The sequence below is a fragment of the Xenopus laevis genome, chromosome 2L, assembly GCF_017654675.1.
Source record: "Xenopus laevis strain J_2021 chromosome 2L, Xenopus_laevis_v10.1, whole genome shotgun sequence".
NCBI lineage: Eukaryota > Metazoa > Chordata > Amphibia > Anura > Pipidae > Xenopus > Xenopus laevis.
Genome location: NC_054373.1, coordinates 156,824,542 through 156,848,365, shown reverse-complemented (window position 1 = coordinate 156,848,365; position 23,824 = coordinate 156,824,542). Strand labels below are relative to the sequence as shown.

At 38.6% G+C, this 23,824-nt stretch overlaps 1 protein-coding gene across 1 annotated transcript; it reads left to right on the top strand.

Annotated features, from left to right (window-relative positions):
* Positions 1–418: 418 nt before the first annotated feature.
* On the top strand, positions 419–21,386 carry racgap1.L (Rac GTPase activating protein 1 L homeolog). The gene is given in 17 exon segments (NM_001091351.1): positions 419–523; positions 8,670–8,758; positions 10,102–10,304; positions 10,389–10,528; positions 11,406–11,475; positions 12,992–13,045; positions 13,123–13,200; positions 14,093–14,210; positions 14,310–14,437; positions 14,526–14,690; positions 16,387–16,482; positions 16,563–16,761; positions 17,979–18,084; positions 18,164–18,296; positions 18,377–18,506; positions 20,795–20,903; positions 20,988–21,386. Coding segments are annotated over 16 exon segments (1,890 nt in total). The 5' UTR covers positions 419–523; positions 8,670–8,673; the 3' UTR covers positions 21,064–21,386.
* Positions 21,387–23,824: the final 2,438 nt, after the last annotated feature.

Sequence of the window (23,824 nt, the reverse complement as noted above, 5' to 3'; positions counted from 1 at the left end):
AGTAGCCACTCTATAGGTGAAGCACCCCTTCAAGTGAGCTAAAGTGGAATGAGCCAAGTACCCGTGGTACGATAGCACCGTGTGGCAGTGAACTACATTCGCCTCTGTCGCTTTATTTCAAATATATTGCCGCATGTGTGTGTCGTAAAAGCCTCACACTGAAAAAATTATACTACTAGGTTTATGCCAAAACATCCTCCCTAGCCAAAAATCGCACATCCTGTTTCCTCTACGAGCTAAGCAGCAAGACATTCTCGTATGATACTGTTTTGCCTAAGCATTAAGCTTATTAGCCTTAGCCAATGAGACTCTGCCCTTCTGGACGCCTAGTTCTTCGCCGCGTTGCCTAGGTAACAGGCCGGCGGGGCGGTGCTAAAAATTCAAACTTGGGCGCGAGGCGTTGGGAGGAAACGGTTGTGAATAGCAAATTGAGCGGAAGCTGGAGAGAGACTCGAGATTGTACGGATCCGGCTTCCCGTGCCATTAGAAGCGCTGGCGACAAGCGTGACCGGAGAAACAGCACGTACGTTTTCGGGGTCTTTGCTTGGGGTTAAATGGTCGGGGTTCTTATAACCGGGTAGTGTTTTGTACATGGATTGGGGAACAGCCGTAGATAATTGTGTTGCGGGGATTCGAGGCCCTGCAGAGAGATGTGCTGCTTGTTAAATGAATGGGGCTTAAAGGGAAAGTGTCTTTGTATTTAGATGACGTTCTCTTTATATCTTATTATCTTAATGAGCTGACGTCTGTCCTGGGACCTCTCTATTATAGGGGAACCTGAGGGGGTGAGGGATCCAGTGGGATTACTGAACAATGGTTTTACATGTCTGACTACAGGCTGCAACAACTCCCTGCACCCCCTAGCATGCTGCTGGGAGTTGCAGATCATAACTTTAGGGGGGTTGCACGTACATCCTTAATTCATGTAATCCCTACCGAACAGTCCCCCCAACATTCTTGCAATGCCTCCCTCCCACCTGACCCCATGTAGTGCAGGAATGGGATCTATTATCCAGACCTGGGGCTTTCTGAATAAGGGATCTACCTGTAATTTGGCTTGTTTTGCCTTCAGTATAGATCCATGCAGCTTGGTTACCATCAAGCATGATCTACTGTTCTTATTACAGAAAAAAAACTTTATTTGCTTCTATTGGAGTTTACTGTTCTGGATTATAGGTTTCCAGATAAGGGATCCCATACCTGTAATATATTTGAATGTGTACATCTGCCTCACTGTTTGCAGACAGGTAGATAAACATGTAACAGGATCTAGTGGGGGGAAGCAATACAATTTTAAATAAAACCAGTCATGGTTCCTTGAGAAGTCTTAAAGGAAAACTATACCCCCCAAACAATGTAGGTCTCTATTAAAAGACACTGAGTAAAACAGCTTATGTGTAAAACCCTGTTTCATGTAAATGAACCATTATCATAATAATATACTTTTCTAGTAGTATGTGCCATTGGGTAATCATAAATAGAAAATTGCCATTTTAAAAAATAAGGGCTGCCCCCTGAGATCGTACGATTCACTTTGCATACATACAAACCACATGTAAGGTCACATGAGCCAATTAACAGACAGAGTTCTGCCTTTTGCTTCCTCACTTCTTCCTGTTACAGTTAGAGTTGTAGTATTTCTGGTCAGGTGATCTCTGAGGCAGCACAGATAGAGTCACGAAATGGTGGTTCAAGGCAAGAGATGTAAAAGGGCAATATTTATGTAAATATATATTCCAGTTTGGTAAGATTCTTTAATATGTCATTCAATTTGATATAAACTATCTGTTGCTTAAGTATTAATTTTGGGGGTATAGTTTTCCTTTAAAGTATGCGTTTCCCTGGAAATTTATGATTGTTCCTTATCATGGTTGGCGGGTTTCCAGCTAAATTGGGCTACTAATTTAAAGCCCAGGTGGGCTTTGAAAGTACAAACTAGCCAAGGTACAGATTTGGGCAATGTTTTGGGCCTTTGGCTGGTTTGTACTTTGGAAACCAGCCAAAGTTTTTTTTTTTTTTTTCTCGTTGTAATGTGTCTCCCAATGCATGTTGGGTAATGTTGTTTTTGTTTAACAATTTGCCATCTGCCAAGTTTAATGTAAGACTACAATACCCAGCATGCAATGGGACTGACTTGTGTAGAAGTCGGCAGTTACCAGATTTTGGGCTCTGTACCTCAGTCTCCCGTCACTCCTCAGCATTATTGCGTTTTCCGGTGACTTTCCTCAATTTCAGACAGTTTTGGGGCGAAAATCTGTTGGCCATCAAAGTGTCTAGAGGTTGACCTGTTTTACCAATATTTATTGAAATTATATGTGTATTATGGCCTTATGCGACCCCTATACCACCTGGGCCCCACTCTTTAGTTACACTCCTGGTGATGGGCCAATCTGTCCCATTTAGCTACATGGGAAAATTTGTGAAACAATGTAAAATTTAAAAAGGCTTATTTTTACATATATTCATTTATTTTTTTTTAGATTTTTTTCACTGCACGTATTGTGCTATTTTTGGGCTACTTTTGAAGTGCCTCTTGGCTAGTTGAGGGTTGGTTTTGGAAATTAGACATGGCAACCATGCTCCTTATACAGATGCTGGTGTGTTTAGCTTCTGCTGCTTCTTCCACCACAAACCTGCTGTCATTGCACAAGATGACTGTGGACAGAATGCAGCAGCGGTGCAAGCATGGAGTCTGCTTTGTTCACCCCCAAATGCATCCGATGAGCGTAGGGTTGCCACCTTGCCGGTATTTTACAGGCATGGCCGGTAAAAATGATGGTTGATCCCAATGTTATTAATAGGGAAAAAAGATAAGTATATAGGAAGGCCGGTATTTTTGTCCAGAAAAGGTGGCAACCCTAGATGAGCAGGTAGAGACTTCACTGTACATCAGCCACATCACTACTTTGTGGGAATGTGGTAGATTGTAAGCTCCACTGAAACAGGGACTGATGTGAATGCTAGAAAATCTATGCAGCAACCTGGAAAAAATGTTTGTTCTATAAACACCAGGCAATAAGTTATATATAATACACAAAAGCCATGAATATCTTGTAAATGATATCCTTATAAACGGTGAGTTCTGATGTCATTGCTGTCACATGACTCAATGAAACGTGTGTATTATAATAAATAAAGTACCCCCAGTTGCAAAATACGAGGATATTAGAAGTTACCTTGGAGTTCCATGACCTGTATAAAAACATTCGGCCTTCGGCCTCGTGTTTTTATATGGTCATGAAACTCCTCGGTAACTTATAATAACCTTATATTTTACAGGGGGTACTTTATTCACTATATAAATGGAGCTTGCTGATGTCATTTATCACATGACTCACTGAGACTTGTGTATTATAATAAATAAAGTACCCCCTGTAGCAAAATATGAAGATATTAGAAATGACCTCGGAGTTCCATGACCTGTATAAAAACACTCTGCCTTGTGCTTTTATATGGTCATGGAACTCCTTGGTAAATTATAATATCCTAATATTTTTTCAAAAGGGGGGACTTTAGTCACTATATAAAACTAGCTATTGCTTAGAGCGGTGGCTTTTGGGTGCAGGTACAGCAGAAATCTTATTTTCCTCGATTCTTGAAGATTATAGTGAAACTTGTGGTCAAGGCTAATGCCCTGTCCTATATATATTTGGAGCTTTGGTGAAAAGATTTTCATGTACAGGTATGGGACCGGTTATCCACAATGCTCGGGACCTGGGGTTTTCCGGATAACTGATCTTTCTGTAATTTGGATCAAGTCTACCAGAGAATCATGTAAACATTAAATTCAATAGGCTGGTTTTGCTTCCTATAAGGATTAATTATATCTTGGTTTGGATCAAGTACAAGGTACTGTTTTATTATCACAGAGAAAAAGGAAATCATTTTTAAAAACTTGTATTCATTTATTATAATCTGTATGTACCTTATGAGCTACTCAGGGAAGCCCTGAATAAACAATAGATAAAGAAATGGTTTGCCTGTACATTGACCTGCTCAGTAAAATGCAGACACTGTATCTTCTCTTCATTGCTGCTGCTCTGCATGTACCAGGAAACATTGCCTAATCCCGGGTACAGGCAGACGTGGAGGATTTTAGCACTAAATTCAAAATCTTGTGTTTCAGCTCAGATATCCGCTCAGTCTGTCTGCACCCGGGATGAGACCATGTTTCTGGAGCATAGAAAGCGGAGGAGCGGATTCTTGGCCTTTGTTTCTCTGCAGGCCGTTGTCTCCCACTAGCCTTAGGAATACTCGCCTCAGAAATAGAACCTTTTTTTTAACTACCATAACATTATTTTGTAGTTTTGTTATAAAAGTATCCGCCTGATGCTTTTTTTACATTACCAATTTGATCCCCACAGCTTGAGAAGGGGCAGTCAGGTTGGCAAAACCGATTTAGGACCTTCAAGTAACAATTGTCAGCGGAAAACGATAAACATAACCAAATGGGTATATATCTTTATTAAGACACAGCTGTATTTATCCAGTGCATCCCATTTTTTACAGAACTTTCAGACCTCCCCATCTCAGCTTAGGGTTTCCATCATGAACTGGAACCTTAAAGGGGTTGTTGACCTTTAAATTAACTTTTCGTATGATGTAGAGAGTGGTGTTCTAAAACAATTTGCAGTTTTTCATTTTTATTCAGCAGCTCTCCAGCCTGCAATTTCAGCTATCTGGTTGCTACAGTCCAAATTGCCCTAGCAACCATGTACTGATTTGAACAAGAGACTGGAATATGAATAAGAGAGGCCTGAATAGAAAGATGAGTAATAAAAAGTAGTAATGGCAATACATATTGTATTTAGCCTCACAGGGCATTTTTGTTTTTTAGATGGGGTCTAGTGACCCCCATTGAAAGAGTTTTTATACGAAGAAAAATAAGGTATGGGATCCATTATCTGGAAATCCCTTATCCAGAAAGCTCCAAATTACGGAAAGGCTGTCACTTTTCCAAATCCCAATTTTTAAAAATGTCCTTTTTTTTCTGTAATAATAAAACAGTAACTCATACTTGATCCCAACAAAGATATAATTAATTCTTTATGGAAGCAAAACCAGCCTATTGGGTTTATATTTCATGTTTAAATGATTTTCTAGCAGACTTAAGGTATGAAGATTCAAATTATGAAAAAAAAGATCCGTTATCTGGAAAACATCTGAAAACCGCATTCCGGATGACGGGTCCCATACCTGTAATTCAAAGGTTATATAGAAAAAAATGAAGGCCAATTGAAAGTTGCTTAGAATTGTTGCCATTCTGTAACAAACGAAAAGTTAACTGAAAGGTGAACCACCCTTTAAGCATAATAGCTGTTTACTTCACCCACCGTGCTATTTATTTCTATCCTGTCACCGAGCAGTCTAACAGAACACGGGGGGGGGGGGGGGTAACTAGATAACCACTCTCTGGTAGATGTTTGCATTGTAAATAGAGGAAATTAGAAATAAAAACTACACCATAAAAATCACGACCGAATCCCTTTAACTTAACAGTAAACCACCTCTTTAAAGGGATACTGTCATGGGAAAAAAAAGTTTTTTCAAAACACATCAGTTAATAGTGCTGCTCTGGCAGAATTCTGCACTGAAATCCATTTCTCAAAAGAGCAAACAGATTTTTTTATATTCAATTTTGAAATCTGACATGGGGCTAGACATTTTGTCAATTTCCCAGATGCCCCTGGTCATGTGACTTGTGCCTGCACATTAGGAGAGAAATACTTTTTGGCAGGCTGCTGTTTTTCCTTCTCAATGTAACTGAATGTGTCTCAGTGAGACATTTTTACTATTGAGTGCTGTTCTTAGATCTACCAGGCAGCTGTTATCTTGTGTTAGGGAGCTGTTATCTGGTTACCTTCCCATTGTTCTTTTGTTTGGCTGCTGGGGGGAAGGGAGGGGGTGATATCACTCCAACTTGCAGTACAGCAGTAAAGAGTGATTGAAGTTTATCAGAGCACAAGTCACATGACTTGGGGCAGCTGGGAAATTGACAATATGTCTAGCCCCATGTCAGATTTCAAAATTGAATATAAAAAAATCTGTTTGCCCTTGTGAGAAATGGATTTCAGTGCAGAATTCTGCTGGAGCAGCACTATTAACTGATTCATTTTGAAAAAAACATTTTTTCCCATGACAGTATCCCTTTAATTCACTAGCTTTGTGTTTGGCTGTGTGAAAATGTGCTGCTATTGGGAGTTCTAGTTCATCACATGTTACAGTGGGTTTATGTTTTCAGTTTCTTTCCTTGAAGGGGAACTCCGGCTTCCAAACCAAAATTGATAGAGGCCACATAACACAGAAACCCATAATAAAGCCATCACAGTTACCTGTTTCTTCAAAAAGTATGAATAAATGCCATTTTCTATGCTGAAATCCAGCTGTTTAACAGTTCTTCTCTTTCTGCATCATTTGAAATCCTGGCTGGGAAGGAGGGACTAAACACTGATGTTACAAATTGTAACAACTTCTCCACAGCTTACAGACAGCATGCAGGAACTACATAACCCACAATGCATCTCGCTGTCATGTTCCTTATTGAAATCGCATGTGCAGGGAATTGTGGGGTTTGGAGGATGCAGGCTGAGGACAGCTGGCTGTTGATACAAAGTAACAGTAGTCAGCCAGCTCAGCAAAGTAGTCAGACAGATCAGCAGGGGGCTTGGCTTAGGGGGCTTGGCTTAGGGAACTGTTCCAAATTAAAAATCAAAAAGTCTGCATATTTTTTAATTGATGTATATTGCAAAGATGCTTGAAATTATATTTACTTTTCAAAAAGCTTATTTTTTTGAGGAGTTCCCCTTTGAATTTGTAAGTTGTTTCACCCACATCTAATAGTCTGCAAGGGCATTTAAAGGGGCGGTTCACCGAATGGCCTGTTCTAAGAAATTTGTTAATTGGTCTTCATTATTATTATTATTATTATTATTAGTTTGTAATTATTTGCCTTCTTCTGACTCTTTCCAGCTTTCAAATGGGGGTCACGCACCCCACCTAAAACATGCTCTGTAAGGCAACAGATGTTACTTTTTATTACTCCTCTTTCTATTCAGGCCCTTTCCTATTCATATTTCAGTCTCTTATTCAAATCATGGTTGCTAGGCTGGCTATCACACTGCAGCCAGTAATGACTTTTCAGAGTCCGGAACAAGAATGTTTACATGCGCAAACTGCAATATTTGCTTGGTTCAGGGCAAAATTTTGAGGAGTATTTGGTGCTTGCACATAAGATTATCCAAATGTAATATGATATGACTGCTAATTTATTTTTTGTTATTTTAACAGCTAGATTTTGTAAATTACAATTCAGTTGATTAAATTAGCTGGGTGACTGCATGTGTATGCAGTTGTGAACATTTCTGGGATTTTTAATAAATTTAAACTGGCAGTTTTTCTTTAGTTTAATATATCGACTCGGGACATTGCTTTTGTGTTAAGGATTTCAACTGTGCTAAGGCTTTTATGTGAGTAGTGGTGTCGCAGTTTGTCTTTTGTACTTGATGTATCTATAAACTCTTGCATTTGTGTTTATTACTCTATCTCAGAAAATATTTCTATGTAATACAGCAGTTCCTTGTTCTTGATCCTGACAAAGATCTAATGAATCATTTTCTAGTAGATGTAAGATATGAAGATACAAATTGCAGATCCCTTATCTGGAAAACCCCATTCCGGATAACTTGCTGTATTAGAATTTTTTTTAACCAAATTTACTGTAGGCTTCAAAATATTCATTTGCCCACTGTTATCTTTTCTGTGCAAGATGTCTACCTATTCTGACTTTTCTGAACTGACTAGGATGTAGAGATAATTACTTGTTTGTTGTACAGATATAGGGTTGATCGGGTCTTAACTGGGTGTCAAAATAGGCCCTGGCATTCCAAGTACACAGAACCGCCCCCACCACCCCACTATGGCATCTTTCAGTAGTCACTCTGGCATATGCCAGAACCCACAGGTTGCCAGTCCAAGCCTGGGATCTATTATATAGAATTCTCGGGACTTGGGTTTTTTTCTGATGAAGGAATTTTTCCATAATTTCGATCTCCATACCTTAAGTCTACTAAAAACATTGAAACATGAAAAAAACCCAATAGGATTTGTTTGCCACCAGTATGGATTCATACAGTTGGGATCAAGTAAAACTTACTTTTTTTTTATTCCAGGGAAGAAAAAAAAAAATATATATACATATATATAGTTACCGAGGATTTTCATGACCACATGTTTTTATACAGGTCATGGAACTCCGAGGTCACTTCTAATATTCTCATAATTTGCTACTGGGGGTACTTTTATTTATTATAATACACAAATTTCATGTGACAAAAATTACATCAGAACTCACCGTTGTATCACTAATGACATCAGAACTCACCGTTTATAAGGATATAATTTACAAGATATTCATGGTTTTTGTGTGTGTGTATATATAGATAGATAGAGATATATCTCTAGATATTAAAGATTGGAATTAATTTGCTTAAATTTGACTCTATGGGAGATGGGTATAAGCAGCTGTTCTTGCTAAAGTAAATACGTTGAGTAACACACATGCTAAATATTTCAAAGGAATCTTGCCCGTGTGTACAGGTAGCAAGTAAAGTTGTGATTTATATCTTTTTTTATTTTTATTTTTTTATTTACGGACTGACAATGCTTTGCAGGAAGATGGCGACAAACCTGATGAACCTACGCAATCTCTTTGAGCAATTAATGCGGCAAGTGGATGGACTAAATGAGGGTATAGAGCCACGTAAGTATGCATCCAAGATCAAAGCATTGTTCTCTCTCTGCATGTCAACCGTAAAGGGATACTGTCATGGGAAAAAAAAATTTTCAGAACACATTCGTCAATAGTGCTGCTTCTGCACTGAAATCCATTTTTGAAAAGAGCAAAATGATTTTTTTTTTTATATTTAATTTTGAAATCTGACATGGGGCTAGACATATTGTCAGTTTCTCAGGAGCCCTCAGTTATGTGACTTGTGCTCTGATAAACTTCATTCACTCTTTACTGCTATACTGCAAGTTGAAGTGCCCTCAGCAGCCTAACAACAATGGGAAGGTAACCAGATAACCGCTCCCTGATACAAGATAACAGCTGCCTGGTAGATCTAAGAACAGCACTCAATAATAAAATCCAGGTCCCACTGCGACACATTCAGTTACATTAAGTAGGAGAAACAACAGCCTGCCAGAAAGTGCTGGCTCTTTCTGAAAGCACATGACCAGGCAACATGACCTGAGATGGCTGCCTACACACCAATATAATGAATTAAAAAAAATTGCTGGTTCAGAAAAGAAATGTTATATTGTAGAATGAATTAATTGCAGTGTAATTTAGAAATAAAAGCACCATAAAAATCATGACAGAATCCCTTTAACTTTCTTATTTAATGTCTTAATTCAAGTAATTTTCCAGCCACATGGCATTTTTTTTTTTTTTTTAATAAAGAAGTTTGACAGTACTGATCAAAGTAATGAGTAGTGTTGCCTCATAAATTCAAAACTGGGCACCAGAACATTTTGGATCTACCGGTAAGTCTAGATAGATTTGCTGTGTTATATACATTTTTTTAAACATGTTGCAAAATAGCTTTTCTTAATTTTAGTTGTCCTAACACAGTCAGGCAGCGTATGTTGATATTTTATAAAACCTGCAAGGGATGGGGTCAATAATTTGTGTTGGAATGAGCAACAGGGTAAAACCCATTGAAATACAGTATAGTACCACTCCGTAGCATTCTAGCTTCCTGTACCAGACTTTTTTATTTGAAATGTCTTACTATTAATTTCAGGAAATTTTCCAAATGAGAATTGTAAACTGATATTTTACAGTTAAAGTAAATCTATATTGCATTGCTGTCTAGTTTATATGAGGTAGACATCCTAATATGAGAGTAAATTTAATTGGAAATGCTAGAACACTAAAATTCAAGACTTTCGTCCTGGAGAGCAATTGATTTGGAACTTAAAGCACTCTCGTTTGACAGTGTAGCCCTGGGCACAGTTCATGTGTGGTTTTGTTTATAAGTGGAGTTGTCATTCTCTTTCTGAATGTTAAGGATCAATCTTTTCTTTCTCCTTATTCCTTAGAGTTTATTCAGCTGGCTAAGAATTTTGAAGACTTTCGGAGGAAATGGCAAAGATCAGAGCATGAACTGATGAAAAATAAAGAAATGCTCATGAAGACTGAAACGGAGCGCAGTGCGCTAGAAGTTAAGCTAAAGCATGCACGCAATCAGGTGGATGTGGAGATCAAGAGGAGGCAGCGTGCAGAGGCTGAATGTGAAAAGCTGGTGAGATAGGGGGCATGTGTGAGATTTTGGGGAGTTGCGCAGTCATCAACCTGTGCTAATAACACCTGCTTTGTCTTATGTTAGGAGCGGCAGATACAGCTGATACGGGAACTGCTTATGTGTGATCCATCTGGCAGTATTCAGCTCAGTGAACAGCAAAGAAGTGCTTTAGCTTTTCTCAACAACAGGACTCAAATGTCTGCTGATGGCAATGGCACTAGGAGGTAAACTAAAAGCTTGTAATGTCTAAATGAATCTCGCAACAATGGTGTGTTTAGCAGCTAAATGCATACTATTTATTTGCTTCAGCTGTCTAGAAATATTACTTTGCGTTCTAAATGTCCGTTTGTCTATCTTACTAACTTTTTTAAATGTTTTTAATAATGCAGTTGAATTGGAGGACCTGAAATTTCAGTGTTCTATATTGCAGTAACAGAAAGCTATTCCCCCCCCACCCCCACAAATGTAGGAAATGCAAACTGTGCTGTCCAGTTGCCCTCAAGATCTCCCAGCTGTCCAAAACATAGGACCTAACAACTGTCTGGGTGCACGTGGCAGTTTCCTAGGCTGATCCTGAGCTAAGTGAACAATACCGTTGACCATTTTCCCCCCCCCCCCATTAAAATTTGGATGCCAGTGTCCACTATTATTACTGAAACATGTGGATTAGAGCTCTGTCAGAGTTCATCTAATACAAAGAAAGCTACAAGACAGTTTATTGCCAATAGATTAGCCACAATAGTGCAAGCTGGAACATTATTTATTCTGTAGAATGCTGTACCATACCTGAGTAAACGGCTCTAGAAGCTCTCCTACAGAAGCCCATGTGTACACAATAGAAGGAAAGAAATGCTGTTTCAGGACTCAAAGCGGCATCAATTTGAGGGTTTACTGGTGTATTTATATAGACATTTCTTCTAAAGCTTACTTACTTTTAACCTTTCCTTCTCCTTTAAAGATTTCCATGTTGCGCATAGCTCATGAGTAGTATTTGCTTATGATAAAATAATTTTGATGTGGCAAGAGGCAGAATCTAGATGTGCACTACATTTTATTTACCAATGCATATACTGATCCCACCTTTTCCACACATTTGTACAGGCTCTCAACAATAGATGAATCTGCTTCCATCCTCTCCGACATCAGCTTTGACAAAACTGAAGACTCTTTGGTAAGAAGTCATAGGCATTATCACTAAAGACACAGGGTTGTGTTTGCAGTTGGGGAGTATATCCAACCTGGCTTCTCTTTTTTTTTTTTTTTTTTAAATTTGAATAAAATGTTTTTAATTAAAGTCATATTGTTTGGCTTTGCCATAGCCTTTGCTTGTATTGATCTAATGGCAGAGACATGCGTGGAGATTCGGGGAGATTTAGTCACCTCTTCTACGGGTGACTAAACTGCCTTCCCACCGGCTAGAATCTAAATCGCCGGCGGGATGGCACACTGAGTGCTTCGTTTTCTGAAGTCGCATGACGTTTCCTCGTGAGGACGACTTTGGAAAACGAAGCACTCAGAGTGCCATCCCATCGGCGATTTAGATTGTAGCCGACGGGAAGGCAATTCAGGAAGATAGTCACTCTCCACGTGTGTCTCTGCCCTAATGCACTCCACCAGTTGGTGTACGTAAGAGAGGAATATATGAAAAACTGGATAATTTTCACAGTCGGGTCCCTAGCTGGAATCAAACCTTTTTGTTTGTTGTTTTCTAAGAGTATAATGCACAGTGCAGTACTGCAATCTGTCCCAAGTCCTCTCAGGAAAATACATTTTCTTGTGTGTGCCCATCCCTGGAGATATTTACTTTGAGAGACGCCCGCTGTGCTTCCTGGCAGTGAAGCAAACTGATCTCAGCCCCCTGATTCTTTTTAAATATATCAGAGGGACACATGCTGTCTCTTCCTTTGAATGCTAAACAGGATGTTTTTTGTTTTTTTTATTGGAGACAGTCCATCACATGAGCTAAAGTTTCTACCAAAACTGTTCATTGTTCCTAAAAGGCAAACACCTGCTCCTCACAGTCTCCAATTTAAACCAATACACACAAAGTGGGGGTTGTGGGAGCACTACAAAGCCAATTAAAATACATAAGTACAACTCAAGTCTGACTGATCTGGTCACATTAACTACAAACATACAAAAGAGCGCAGTCTGATCAATGCACATTCCCTACTCCCCAGTTTCACTAGTCATTTAGTGCAAGTGCATGCATATTTACAAAAACGGCTTCATTACAAAGTTACGATCACATAAATAGTGGATAAAAGATAACTCCATTATGTTCTACAGAGTTTATCTGCTGTGTACCCTGAGCCTTTTCTCCTTTGAATGGCTGCCCCCATTGCTACACAGCAGCTTATTTATAGAAACAATAGTAGTGTTTCTTTAGCAAACACAGAGGTTTTACCAGTGCAGGGCAACACTGCATTATATTTTTATTACTTTAAACAATTTAATTTTTTGATGTTACTGTTTCTTCTGTTCTGGCCATTTGCCAGGAAATTGGCTTCTAGGGGATATAAAATGATAATGGAGAGGCAGTCTTATTATGGTGATATGATCATTTACATTTAGGAATATTTATTTTGTTGGTGTAGCATTAGCCATCTTTTTACATTGCTACAAGATGTACTTACCTCTTGATCTTTCTGTTTTAAACTGAAATTAACTCTGCGTAATATTAATAGGACTGGGATTCCTCTCTTGTACGAAATGTAAAGCTGAAGAAACGAGAGAAACGGGTATGTTCCTTTTCAACTGCTAAGACTGATTTAGCTGTCTTGTGTGTACCAATATTTGATTTGTACACTTTTTCTAGCGTTCCTCTAGGCAGCATACTGAAGGACCACCTGTTCCAAGCAAGCGAAACCGTTCCATAGGAATTGCACTGGATCAGGTAGTCATTGTTTTTAAAATATACTCTGCTTCTACACTCCTACCATAAACGTTTTGGGTTTAAAGTTTGCGATGACTGTCTTACTTGGCATACTACTTGTTTGCCAGTTTGTGATTGTTTAAAAAAAATTAATGGGACGATCAAAAAAAGAAATAAAAAAAACTTTGTAAATACAATCAACTAAATATTCTGCATGGTTTCTGAAATAATCAAGTTTATGTTCACTATCCCTCTCAGTATCTGTTTCTCTTCATTTTCTCTTCATGCAGCAGTTGGGTGTCAGATATTCATCGACTGGGGGGGGCTTCCTTTCCTAGCAGATGTATTCGAGCTCATTCAAATACTGATACCAGTGCAAACAAAATCTTAACAAAAACTGCCTTTTGCATAAATCCTGCATGTTGAGAGACACTATGTCTGGTGATTTTAATAGAGTGAGCTCTAATAAATTTTCTAGGCAAAAGGAGCCCCCCATAAGATCTATTGGATCCAACTGTCAATGACTATCTGACACCCAAAAAGATCAAATCGATTATTTCAGAAACCATACGTAATTTTTAATTGATTATATTTAGAATGTTTATTTCAGTATGTTAAAGTTTATATTTAAATTTTCAATTTCAAGATAGTTCCCTTTTAAGGCATACCCACTGAAAGAGGTTTTTTTTATTGGGTTACGGACAGTGGCATTTTAATCTGCGGGCTGGATGCAGCTACAAGGCCTCCATTTGGATAGCCCAGATTAGAGCAAGATGGCTTTAGACTGGTTCACACTTTTACTAGAATCGCATCATAGACTTTGTAATATTAGATGATGAAATGGGCCCATTGAATGTTTTCAATGCTGGTTCACATTATTTTGAACTGTGCTTAATGTGATCTTTATTTTCAGGGCAATGAATCAATTATCGCAAAAACAACTCTTACTGTCCCAAACAATGGAGGGCCTATTGACGTTGTTTCCTCAATTGAGACTGTACCATACTATAACACTCGAATCCGTAGGACTGGTGAGCCTATTGTGTGTGTTTTGCATAAGCATGATATTCACCTGCAGGAACATATTTAGTGTGTGTCTTTATTCTTTCGCTGTCCGTTAATCTTACCAGGAACACTGCAGCCCTGGAATAGTGATTCCAGTTTATCGAGTCGGCACCTTGATGATAAAGGTGAAACAGACAGTTGCAGAACTCCACAGAATGGAGGCATGCGTCTACATGAATTTGTATCAAAAACGGTAAGCCTGTATCTGTGTATATGGGGGGGGGATGGGGAGGAGAAAAGCTCCCCTTTCACAAATATTTATTTTCCATTTTCCCTTCCAGGTGATTAAACCTGAGTCGTGTGTTCCATGTGGTAAAAGAATAAAATTTGGAAAAATTTCACTGAAGTGCCGCGATTGTCGTGTTGTAGCTCATCCAGAGTGTCGTGAACGATGCCCACTCCCATGTATTCCTACATTGGGTGGCACTCCAGTCCGTATTGGAGAGGTGCGAGAGCTTATTTTTCTCCTACACAACTTTTAAATAGCAGACTGGTAGGCGGTCGAATCCTAATCCATTTTAGGAGCGTGTCTGTCTGATGTAGAAACATTCAGTTGTGTTGCAGCTGTTCAACGAGCATGCATGCTGCTTGACATTTTTGATGCTGTATAAGAAAAAAAAAAAAACAATCTTGTATTGCTACAGCCAGAAGTATTACTTTGACACCGTTACAATTATCCTTTATTTTTCGTAAAACTCTTAGGTAGCTATATGCCCTTTTTAAGTTACTTTTAAGAAATTAACGTAATATTTTTAACTGTACACTAAGGGGCACATTTACTATGGGTCGAATATCTAGGGTTAATTAACTCTCGATATTCGACTATCAAAGTAAAATCCTTCGAATATCGAAGTCGAAGGATCTACCGCAAATACTTCGATCGGACGGAAAATCGTTCAATCGAACGATTAAATCCTTCGAATTGAAGATTTTTATCCATCGATCGAACGATTTTCCTTCGATCAGAAATTGCTTAGAAAGCTTATGAGGAAGGTCCCCATAGGCTAACATTGGTGCTCGGTAGGTTTTAGGTGGCGAAGTAGGTAGTCGAAGTGTTTTTTTTTTTTTAAAGAGGCAGTACTTCGACTATCGAATAGTCGAACGATTTTTAGTTCGATTCGAAGGTCGAAGAAGCCAAAAAAAAAAACTTCGAAATTTGAAGTTTTTTTTCATTCTAATCCTTCACTCGAGCTACGTAAATGTGCCCCTAAGTAACTGAATTTTTGGTTGACAAATGTTTCATAGAACTATTTAAACAGGTGGTTCATCAAACTTTTAGTATGTTATGGAATTGCTAATTCTAAGCTACTTTTCAATTGGTCTTCATTTTTTATTTCTGAATTATTTGACTTCTTCAGAATCTTTCCAGCTTTCAAATGGGGATCACTGACCCCATCTAAGAAACACATGCTCTGTAAGGCTACATATTTATTGCTATTGCTACTTTTTATTACTCCTCTTTCTATCCAGACCTTTCCTATTCATATCCCAGTCTCTTATTCAAATCAATGCATGGTTACTAGGATCATTTGGACCCTAGCAACCAGATGGCTGAAATTGCAAACTGGAGAGCTGCTGAATAAAAAGTAACTCGAAAACAAATTGCAAATGATCTCAATTTCACTCTACATGATAATAAACTTTTATTTAAAGGCGAACAACCCCTTTAAGAACTGAAGAAAACTTTCCATATTTATGCTTGTCAGAGTTTTTTCCAAGTTCTTTGTAAGCACGACTGAAATTAAACCGTATCTGCCTTTGCCTTTCTATTACCTGTGCTGCTTGAAGTAACAGTAGTCAGCTCTTTTGATGACGACCCCCAATTCTCAAATGTTTGTGTTGATACTTTTTAGGTGTTAGAACCGGCAAAGCATTTTGGAATTGGCTGGTTTTGAGCGAACTACAAACATGAATACACCACCACTGCCTAAAATGTATTCTGAACCGTAATTTCCACCTTGTCTTTCAATACATTGCTTTACAGTTTCTAATTTATCCCTTTAAACATTTTGAAACTGCTTTTTGAGAAATTGAAGTTTGTTAATAATGTTAAATCGACTAAAACCTAAAACTGTGAATCAGCCTGTACAAACAACGTTGTTCAATGTTGAAGAATATTTTCTTTTTTTTCTCCTCCAATAGGGTATCCTTGCTGATTTTGCTCCACTGACATCTCCAATGATTCCTCCAATAATTGTTCACTGTGTCAGTGAAATTCAGCAGAGAGGACTTCATGAGGTACCTAAAGAATAAAATATTCAGTGATGCCTCGTGATATATGTGAACGTTGCACTAAATTGTTTTGTAACTTCTTTCAGACGGGCTTGTATCGAATTTCTGGCTGTGACCGCACAGTGAAGGATCTTAAGGAAAAGTTCCTCAGAGGAAAGAGTGTTCCTCTTCTAAGTAAGGTGGATGATATTCATGCGGTTTGTGGATTCCTTAAGGATTTTCTACGAAATCTCAAGGAGCCACTTCTCACATTCCGGCTCAATAAAACTTTCATGGAAGCAGCTGGTAAGTGGTTGTCAGACTTGTCAGTCTTGTGTCCAAAGCAATTTTGCAGTTCAGCATGCTATATTGAAAAGCATATGAGCATATGGATTAATACTAATATTTACAATATAGAGGGGATAAGGGACCAGGACAGTGGTCTCTGAGGTTTGTCCCCCCACTAGCTTTTATAGCAGAGAGATTGCCAACACCAAAGCGTTTTTAACAGGCTTAATCCTTCCCTGTTTGCGGCTTTTAAAGCAGAGAAATTGCCCAGACCATTTTTTCAAGGAGTTAAAGCTTTAAAGGCATGACTGGGGGTGCGACAACATGGAAGTCTGGCTGCTCTTCCGGCACTTGTGGCCCCAATAGGTTAAAATGTTCCTCTTTGGAAATAGCTGATACGGATACAAGCTGCATTTTTAAAGGAACAGTGACAAAAATTTAAAGTGTTTTATGGTAGAGGCACACGCTGTGATTCGGGAAGATAAGTAGCCCGGTGACAAATCTCCTCTTCTTCGGGGCAACTAATCTCCCTGAACTGCCTTCCCTCTGGCTAGAATGAAAATCGCTGGTGGCATGGCACTCAGCGATTTGTTTTCCTAGGTTTCTTCATGAGGCGACTTCGGAAAACGAAGCAATTCGAGTGCCATCCCACTGGCAATTTTCGATCTAGCCGGAGGGGAGGCAGTTCAGGGAGATTAGTTGCCCAGAAGAAGAGGAGATTTGTTGCCGGGCAACTACTCTCCCCGAATTGCAGCGTGTGTCTATGCCCTTAAAGTAATGAAAATATCATGAACTCTTGTCCTGCACTGGTAAAACTGATGTGTTTGCTTCAGAAACACTACTATAGTTCATATAAACAAACTGCTTTGTAGCAATGGTGGAAATTGAAATAAGGCTATATGGCACAGGTTATATAGTGGATAACAGATAACACAATTATGTTCACAGAGCTTATCTGCTGTGTAACCAGAGTGTTTTTTTTCCTTTGAATGGCTGCCCCCATTGCTACACAGCAGCTTATTTATAGAAACAATAGTAGTGTTTGTGAAGCAAACACTTACTTGTTACTGGTACTCTTTCTCATCATACAGCTGTCTCTCCAGTTCAGAGCTAATTGTATAATTGGTTTGTTGCTCATGTGGCCCCAGCCTTAAGTTCTGGGTGGGAGTGGGCGGAGCGAGGACTCCTTATTTTATATTAATTGCACCTAAGCTTTAATGTACATATTTTAACAGAAATGGCAAATGAAGAGCGCAGCATAGCAGCTATTTACCAAGCTGTAGATGGGTTGCCAGCAGCCAACAGAGACACTCTAGCTTACTTGATGATCCATCTTCAAAGGTGAGTGAAACTGCAAATTCAGACAATTATTCTGTGGGTGAAACCTAAACACATCATCATGAAATTTCTCATTTTCTAGAGTGGCCCAGAGCCCAGACTGTAAGATGGATGTGAGCAATCTGTCCAAGGTATTTGGCCCAACTCTTGTTGGTCACGCAGTGTCGGATCCTGACCCCATGACAATCCTTCAAGATACAAGGCGACAACCTATGGTTAGTATTTTAAAACAGTGATTTATGAACATTGTGTTTTGGGATTGTGATTTTAATACAGTCTAACATTGTAACTATAGGTCCTTGAAAGGCTGCTGTCGTTACCTGCAGAATACTGGAACCAGTACATGATGGTAGAAAATATTGACCCCAATCACATTATTGAAAATTCCAATGTTTTTAGCACTCCCCAGACTCCTGATGCCAGAGGTAGATATCAACTACTTTTATCTATATATTAGACTCTTGAATAATTGTCTTGCAAATGTGACTTACTGATATAGTAAAATAATAGCTGTAAAACTGCTTAAATCTTTACCAATATCTTTATACAGGATTGTGTATTTATAACATTCATTCTCTGTACGGGTTGTGGCACTTGTCTGTTATTTATTGCCCATGGCAAAGTAGTAGTGACCAGAGCACAATCTTAAAGGAATAGTTCAGTGTAAAAATAAAAACTAGGTAAATAGGCTGTGCAAAATAAAAAAAAATGTTTCTAATATAGTTAGCCAAAAATGTAATGTATTCAGACTGGAGTGACTGGATGTGTAACATAATAGCCAGAACACTACTTCCTGCTTTTCAACTCTCTTGGTTTCCACTGATTGGTTACCAGGCAGTAACCAATCAGAGACTTGAGGGGGCACATGGGTCATATATGTTGCTTTTGAATCTGAGCTGAATGCTGATGATCATTTGCAAAATCACTGAATAGTTATGTCCCATGTGGCCCCCCTGCTGACTAACTCCGAGTTAGAGAGCTGAAAAGCAGGCAGTAGTGTTCTGGCTATCCAGTCCAGACACATCCAGTCACTCCAGCCTTTATACGTTACATTTTTGGCGAACTAACTATATTAGAAACATTTTTTATTTTGCACAGCCTATCTATTTACACAGTTTTTATTTTCACACTGAATTGTTCCTTTAACCATTTCACTGACTGTAATGGAAACAGCACGTCCGACTTCGGTGGAATTCATTTCCGATAAATCCATACTAGGTATAATATTTGCAGTTAAAGGGGGGGAAATAATACTTCCCTTTTTTTCATATGAGCGCCTCTCCAGTTGGGTTGCTTTCCAGTGCTCAAAAAATAAATGTATTGTTTTACACAGGCAAATAATTTAAAAACTATGGGGAAAAAAATGAAGGCCAATTGAAAAGCTGCTTAGAATTACCCATTCTATAAGATATTAAAAAGTAACTTAAAAGGTGAAGAACTCATTTAAGGAGAAATCAACCTGTGGGGGAAAAACTCCCTACCTCCCACCCCAGGCTAACTACCCCCCGGGGAGATGCCCCATACTTACCCCTCGGCGCAGATTCTTCCAGCGAAGTTCCACGCATCCTTCTTCCACGTCCTCTGTAAGCTGACTGAGAGATCGGTATGTTGTCGAATGCGCAGTTGGAGCAGTTTGCCAGTTTGCGAAAACTGTGCATGCACGGAATTACACTGAAATTGCTGATCTCCCAGTCAGCTTACTGAGGAGCCGGAAGATGGACGCGTGGAACTTCGTTGGAAGAATCTGTGCCGAGAGGTAAGTATGGAGTATGGGGCATTTCCCGGGGGGGGGTAGTTAGCCTGGGGGAGGGAGGTCTACCTGGGGTGGGGGTAGGGGTTTTTTATCTTCTTCAAAACACATCAGTTAATAGTGCTGCTCAAGCAGAATTCTGCACTGAAATCCATTTCTCAAAAGAGCAAACAGATTATTTTATATTTCATTTTGAAATCTTACTTGGGACTAGACATATTGTCAGATTCTCAGGAGCCCTTAGTCATGTGACTTGTGCTCTGATAAACTTCAGTCACTCTTTACTGCTGTACAGCAAGCTGGCGTGATATCACCCCCCCCCCCCCAGCAACCTAACAACAGAACAATGGGAAGGTAAACAGATTGCAGCTCCCTGGTAGATATAAGATATAATAGCCATTAATAGTAAAAATGCAGGTCCCACTGCGACTCCTTCACTTACATTGAGTAGGAGAAACAGCCTGTCAGAAAGCAGTTCCATCCTAAAGTGCTGGCTCGTTCTGAAAGCACATGACCAGGCAAAATGACCTGGGATGGCTGTCTACACACCAATATTACAACTAAAAAAAATACATTTGTTGAGTTAGGAATTAAATTTTATATGGTAGAGTGAATTATTTGCTGTGTAATTCAGAAATAAAAACGATACAATAAAAATCATGACAGAATCCCTTTGTCTACAGAGAAAAGGAAATCTCTTTTTGTTAACTGTATTATTTGGATATAGTGGAGCCTGCCTTCCCGTAATTCTGAGCTTTTTGGGGTTTCCGATAACAAAAGCATCATTTATCATCTGCTACAATTTGGATACAAGTTTATATGAATGACAGTGAATATATATTGGCTAGACACGTATAGGCCCCTTCAAAATTCTGTGAAATATCTACCTCCGTTAAATGTATAAATGTTCTGCTTTTTGTACAATATGTATTGAAACTATCCTTTCTCCCCTTCAACTTCCAGTCAGCATGTTAGGACCCCTTACTACTCCAGAGCAACAATTCAATAAAACTCCATCATCCAGCTCCCTCTCTCAGAGGATGAAATCCACAATTAGCAAAAACACCCCAATGTAAGTAGTCTCCATATTCGGTTAATTGGAAGGTTCCTAAACTCACGTGTACTGATGACTTTAACTCTCACGTTTGTTTTTTAGGTTTGGAAGCAAAAGTAAATCCGCAAGCAGCATCCCTAGACAAGGAAACTTTTTTGCCTCACCGCTGCTAAAATAAAAGGCCTGGAAGATGCAAGTCATACACTACTCCTGGAGTCTACTAATCTACACTTTGCTTTTAAACACTTAATGCATTTTACTGAAGGGAATTATAAAACATTGTACTGTATAGCAAGTCTGCTGCCAGCCATTAAGAGTTTTATAACTGTGCATTTTTATTATTTTAGTCGGCTGTTCTAAAATCTTCATTGTAGAAGCTCGTTTTAAGTTTTTAATTGTTCTGGATTGTTTTATGACAAGGTCTGAATGTTTTCCAGTTTATATTGGAGTGAGCAGGTAAACAATACGGTTTGACATAAATGGAGTTGATCAAAAAAAAAACCTGCTTATATCTCTCACTTTAGGACTTTTTGGGGAATAGACCCCCCATCTTTCTGTAAATATTTTTACCAAAAAAAGTTGAACATTGCAGTCAATCCAAAATGTTGTATTAAACAACATAATTCATGTTTGGATTTAACTGTTATGTTGTGTAATACTCTGTAAATACAATACTGCTAAATTATCATCAATCTACTTGTGATTTTATTTCTTCTGAATTTAAAGGGGGGATTCACCTTCAGGTTAACTTTAAATATGTTCTAGAATGGCTAATTCTAAGCAACTTTTCAATTGGTCTTCATTATTTATTTTTATAGTTTTTTAATTAATTGCCTTCTGACCCTTTCCAGCTTTCAAACAGGGGTCACTGATCCCTTCTGAAAGACAAATGCTTTGTAAGGCTACAAATATATTGTAACTGGTACTTTTTATTACTCCTCTTTCTATTCAGGCCTCTCCTATTCCCTGGCTCTTATTTAAATCAATGCACGGTTGCTAGGGTTATTTGGATTCTAGCAACCAGATCGCTGAAATTGCAAACTGGAGAGCTGCTGAATAAAAAGCTAAATTTACACACAATCAAACATGAAAACCAATTCCAAATTGTCTAAAAATATCGCTCTCTACATCAATCTAAAAGTTAACTCAAAGGTCAACAACCCCTTTAAAGGAATTGTTCAATGTAAAAATAAAAACTGGGTAAATAAATAGGCTGTGCAAAATAAAAAATGTTTCTAATATAGTTAGTTAGCCAAAAATGTAATGTATAAAGGCTGGAGTGACTGGATGTGTAATATAACAGCTACAACACTACTTCCTGCTTTTCAGCTCTCTTGGTTTACACTGACTGGTTACCCTGGTTACCAAGCAGTAACCAATCAGAAACTTGAGTGAGGGCCACATGGGTCATATCTGTTGCTTTTGAATCTGAGCTGAATGCTGAGGATCAATTACAAACTCACTGAACAGAAATGTCCCATGTGGCCCCCCTTCAAGTCGCTGACTAACTCAGAGTTATAGAGCTGAAAAGCAGGAAGTTGGATTCTGGCTGTTTTATTAGACATCTGTTCACTCCAGCCTTTATATATTACATTTTTGCCTAAGTAACTATATTAGAAACATTTTTTATTTTGCACAGCCTATCTATTTACACAGTTTTTATTTTCACACTGAACTGTTCCTTTAAGTGACTGGATTGGATAGTAGTTTGCGATAACTACCATTCTGCTCTCCATCGGAAGCCAGTAGTCCATACCATCTCATTGGCTAAAAACAGTTGTATCAACTTTTAATTTATATTATAAATAACTGCTTGGGAACTGGATGCTTTTCATTTAAATGTGTTTAATATGGGTTTTCTGAGTGGACAAGGTCACGTGGCGTATTTAAAAACTCGCGGCCGATCGTAAATACGGAAATGAAACCACACGCACACGATAATATGCGTTTTTCAGCCTGTAGTTTTCTTTTCCCAACATGCATTTCTGTTCTCGTTTCCCACAATTCCACTCAGAAGAATTTTAGTACACTTTTGTGAAAAAAAGTGGAAAACAATTTACATGCAGAATGTAGCCGTACTGTTTCTCAATACGCAACGTAATTACGTCACCAGCATACAATGCCATAAAAACATATATGCGAAAGTTTGGCCGCCATGTTGAAAATATGTAGTGTTTTTCAGCAAAGTGTATTTCTAAACCTGCAGATCCCATAGAGTTCTATAGAATATTGAATTTCCTTGGTATATTGACGTTTCTGCTAAAAAAACGCAAATACTGGAGTCTTGTAGCAAATGTTGGCAAGCGCCTGTGAGAATTGCTATAGTGTGTATTCCATTATTTTCAATAGGGCTTCATTTTTGTGTATTTACATTTGGCTGTACGTTTTTTTTAAAAAAAAAAAAACGTAATGTAAAAACACCACGTGTGACCTTGCCCCAAAGTGATATAACCTTAAAGGGATACTGTCATGGGAAACAATTTTTTTTTTTTTTTTTTCCAAAACACATCAGTTAATAGTGCTGCTCCAGCAGAATTCTGCACTGAAATCCATTTTTCAAAAGAGCAAAAAATTTTTTTCATATTCAATTTTGAAATCTGACATGGGGCTAGATATATTGTCAGTTTCCCAGCTGCCCCCAGTCATGTGACTTGTGCCTGCACTTTAGGATGGAACTACTTTCTGGCAGGCTGTTATTTCTCCTACTTAATGTAACTCAGGGGTGCCCATGTGATGTCAGACAGTTTTAAGGCTGAAAGCCAGAGAAAATAGTTAAATATTTCTCTGGATTAGGCCACTGGCAGTAAATTCTTTACCTTGCCCATCCTCCTTTTCTGTTCAGAAGAATGACAAGTGATAGATGGGGAGATAGTAGTTTGATGAAAATTCTTTCAAAAAAGGGAGATTTGGAGAGGATTTAGTCGCCCGGCGACTAATCG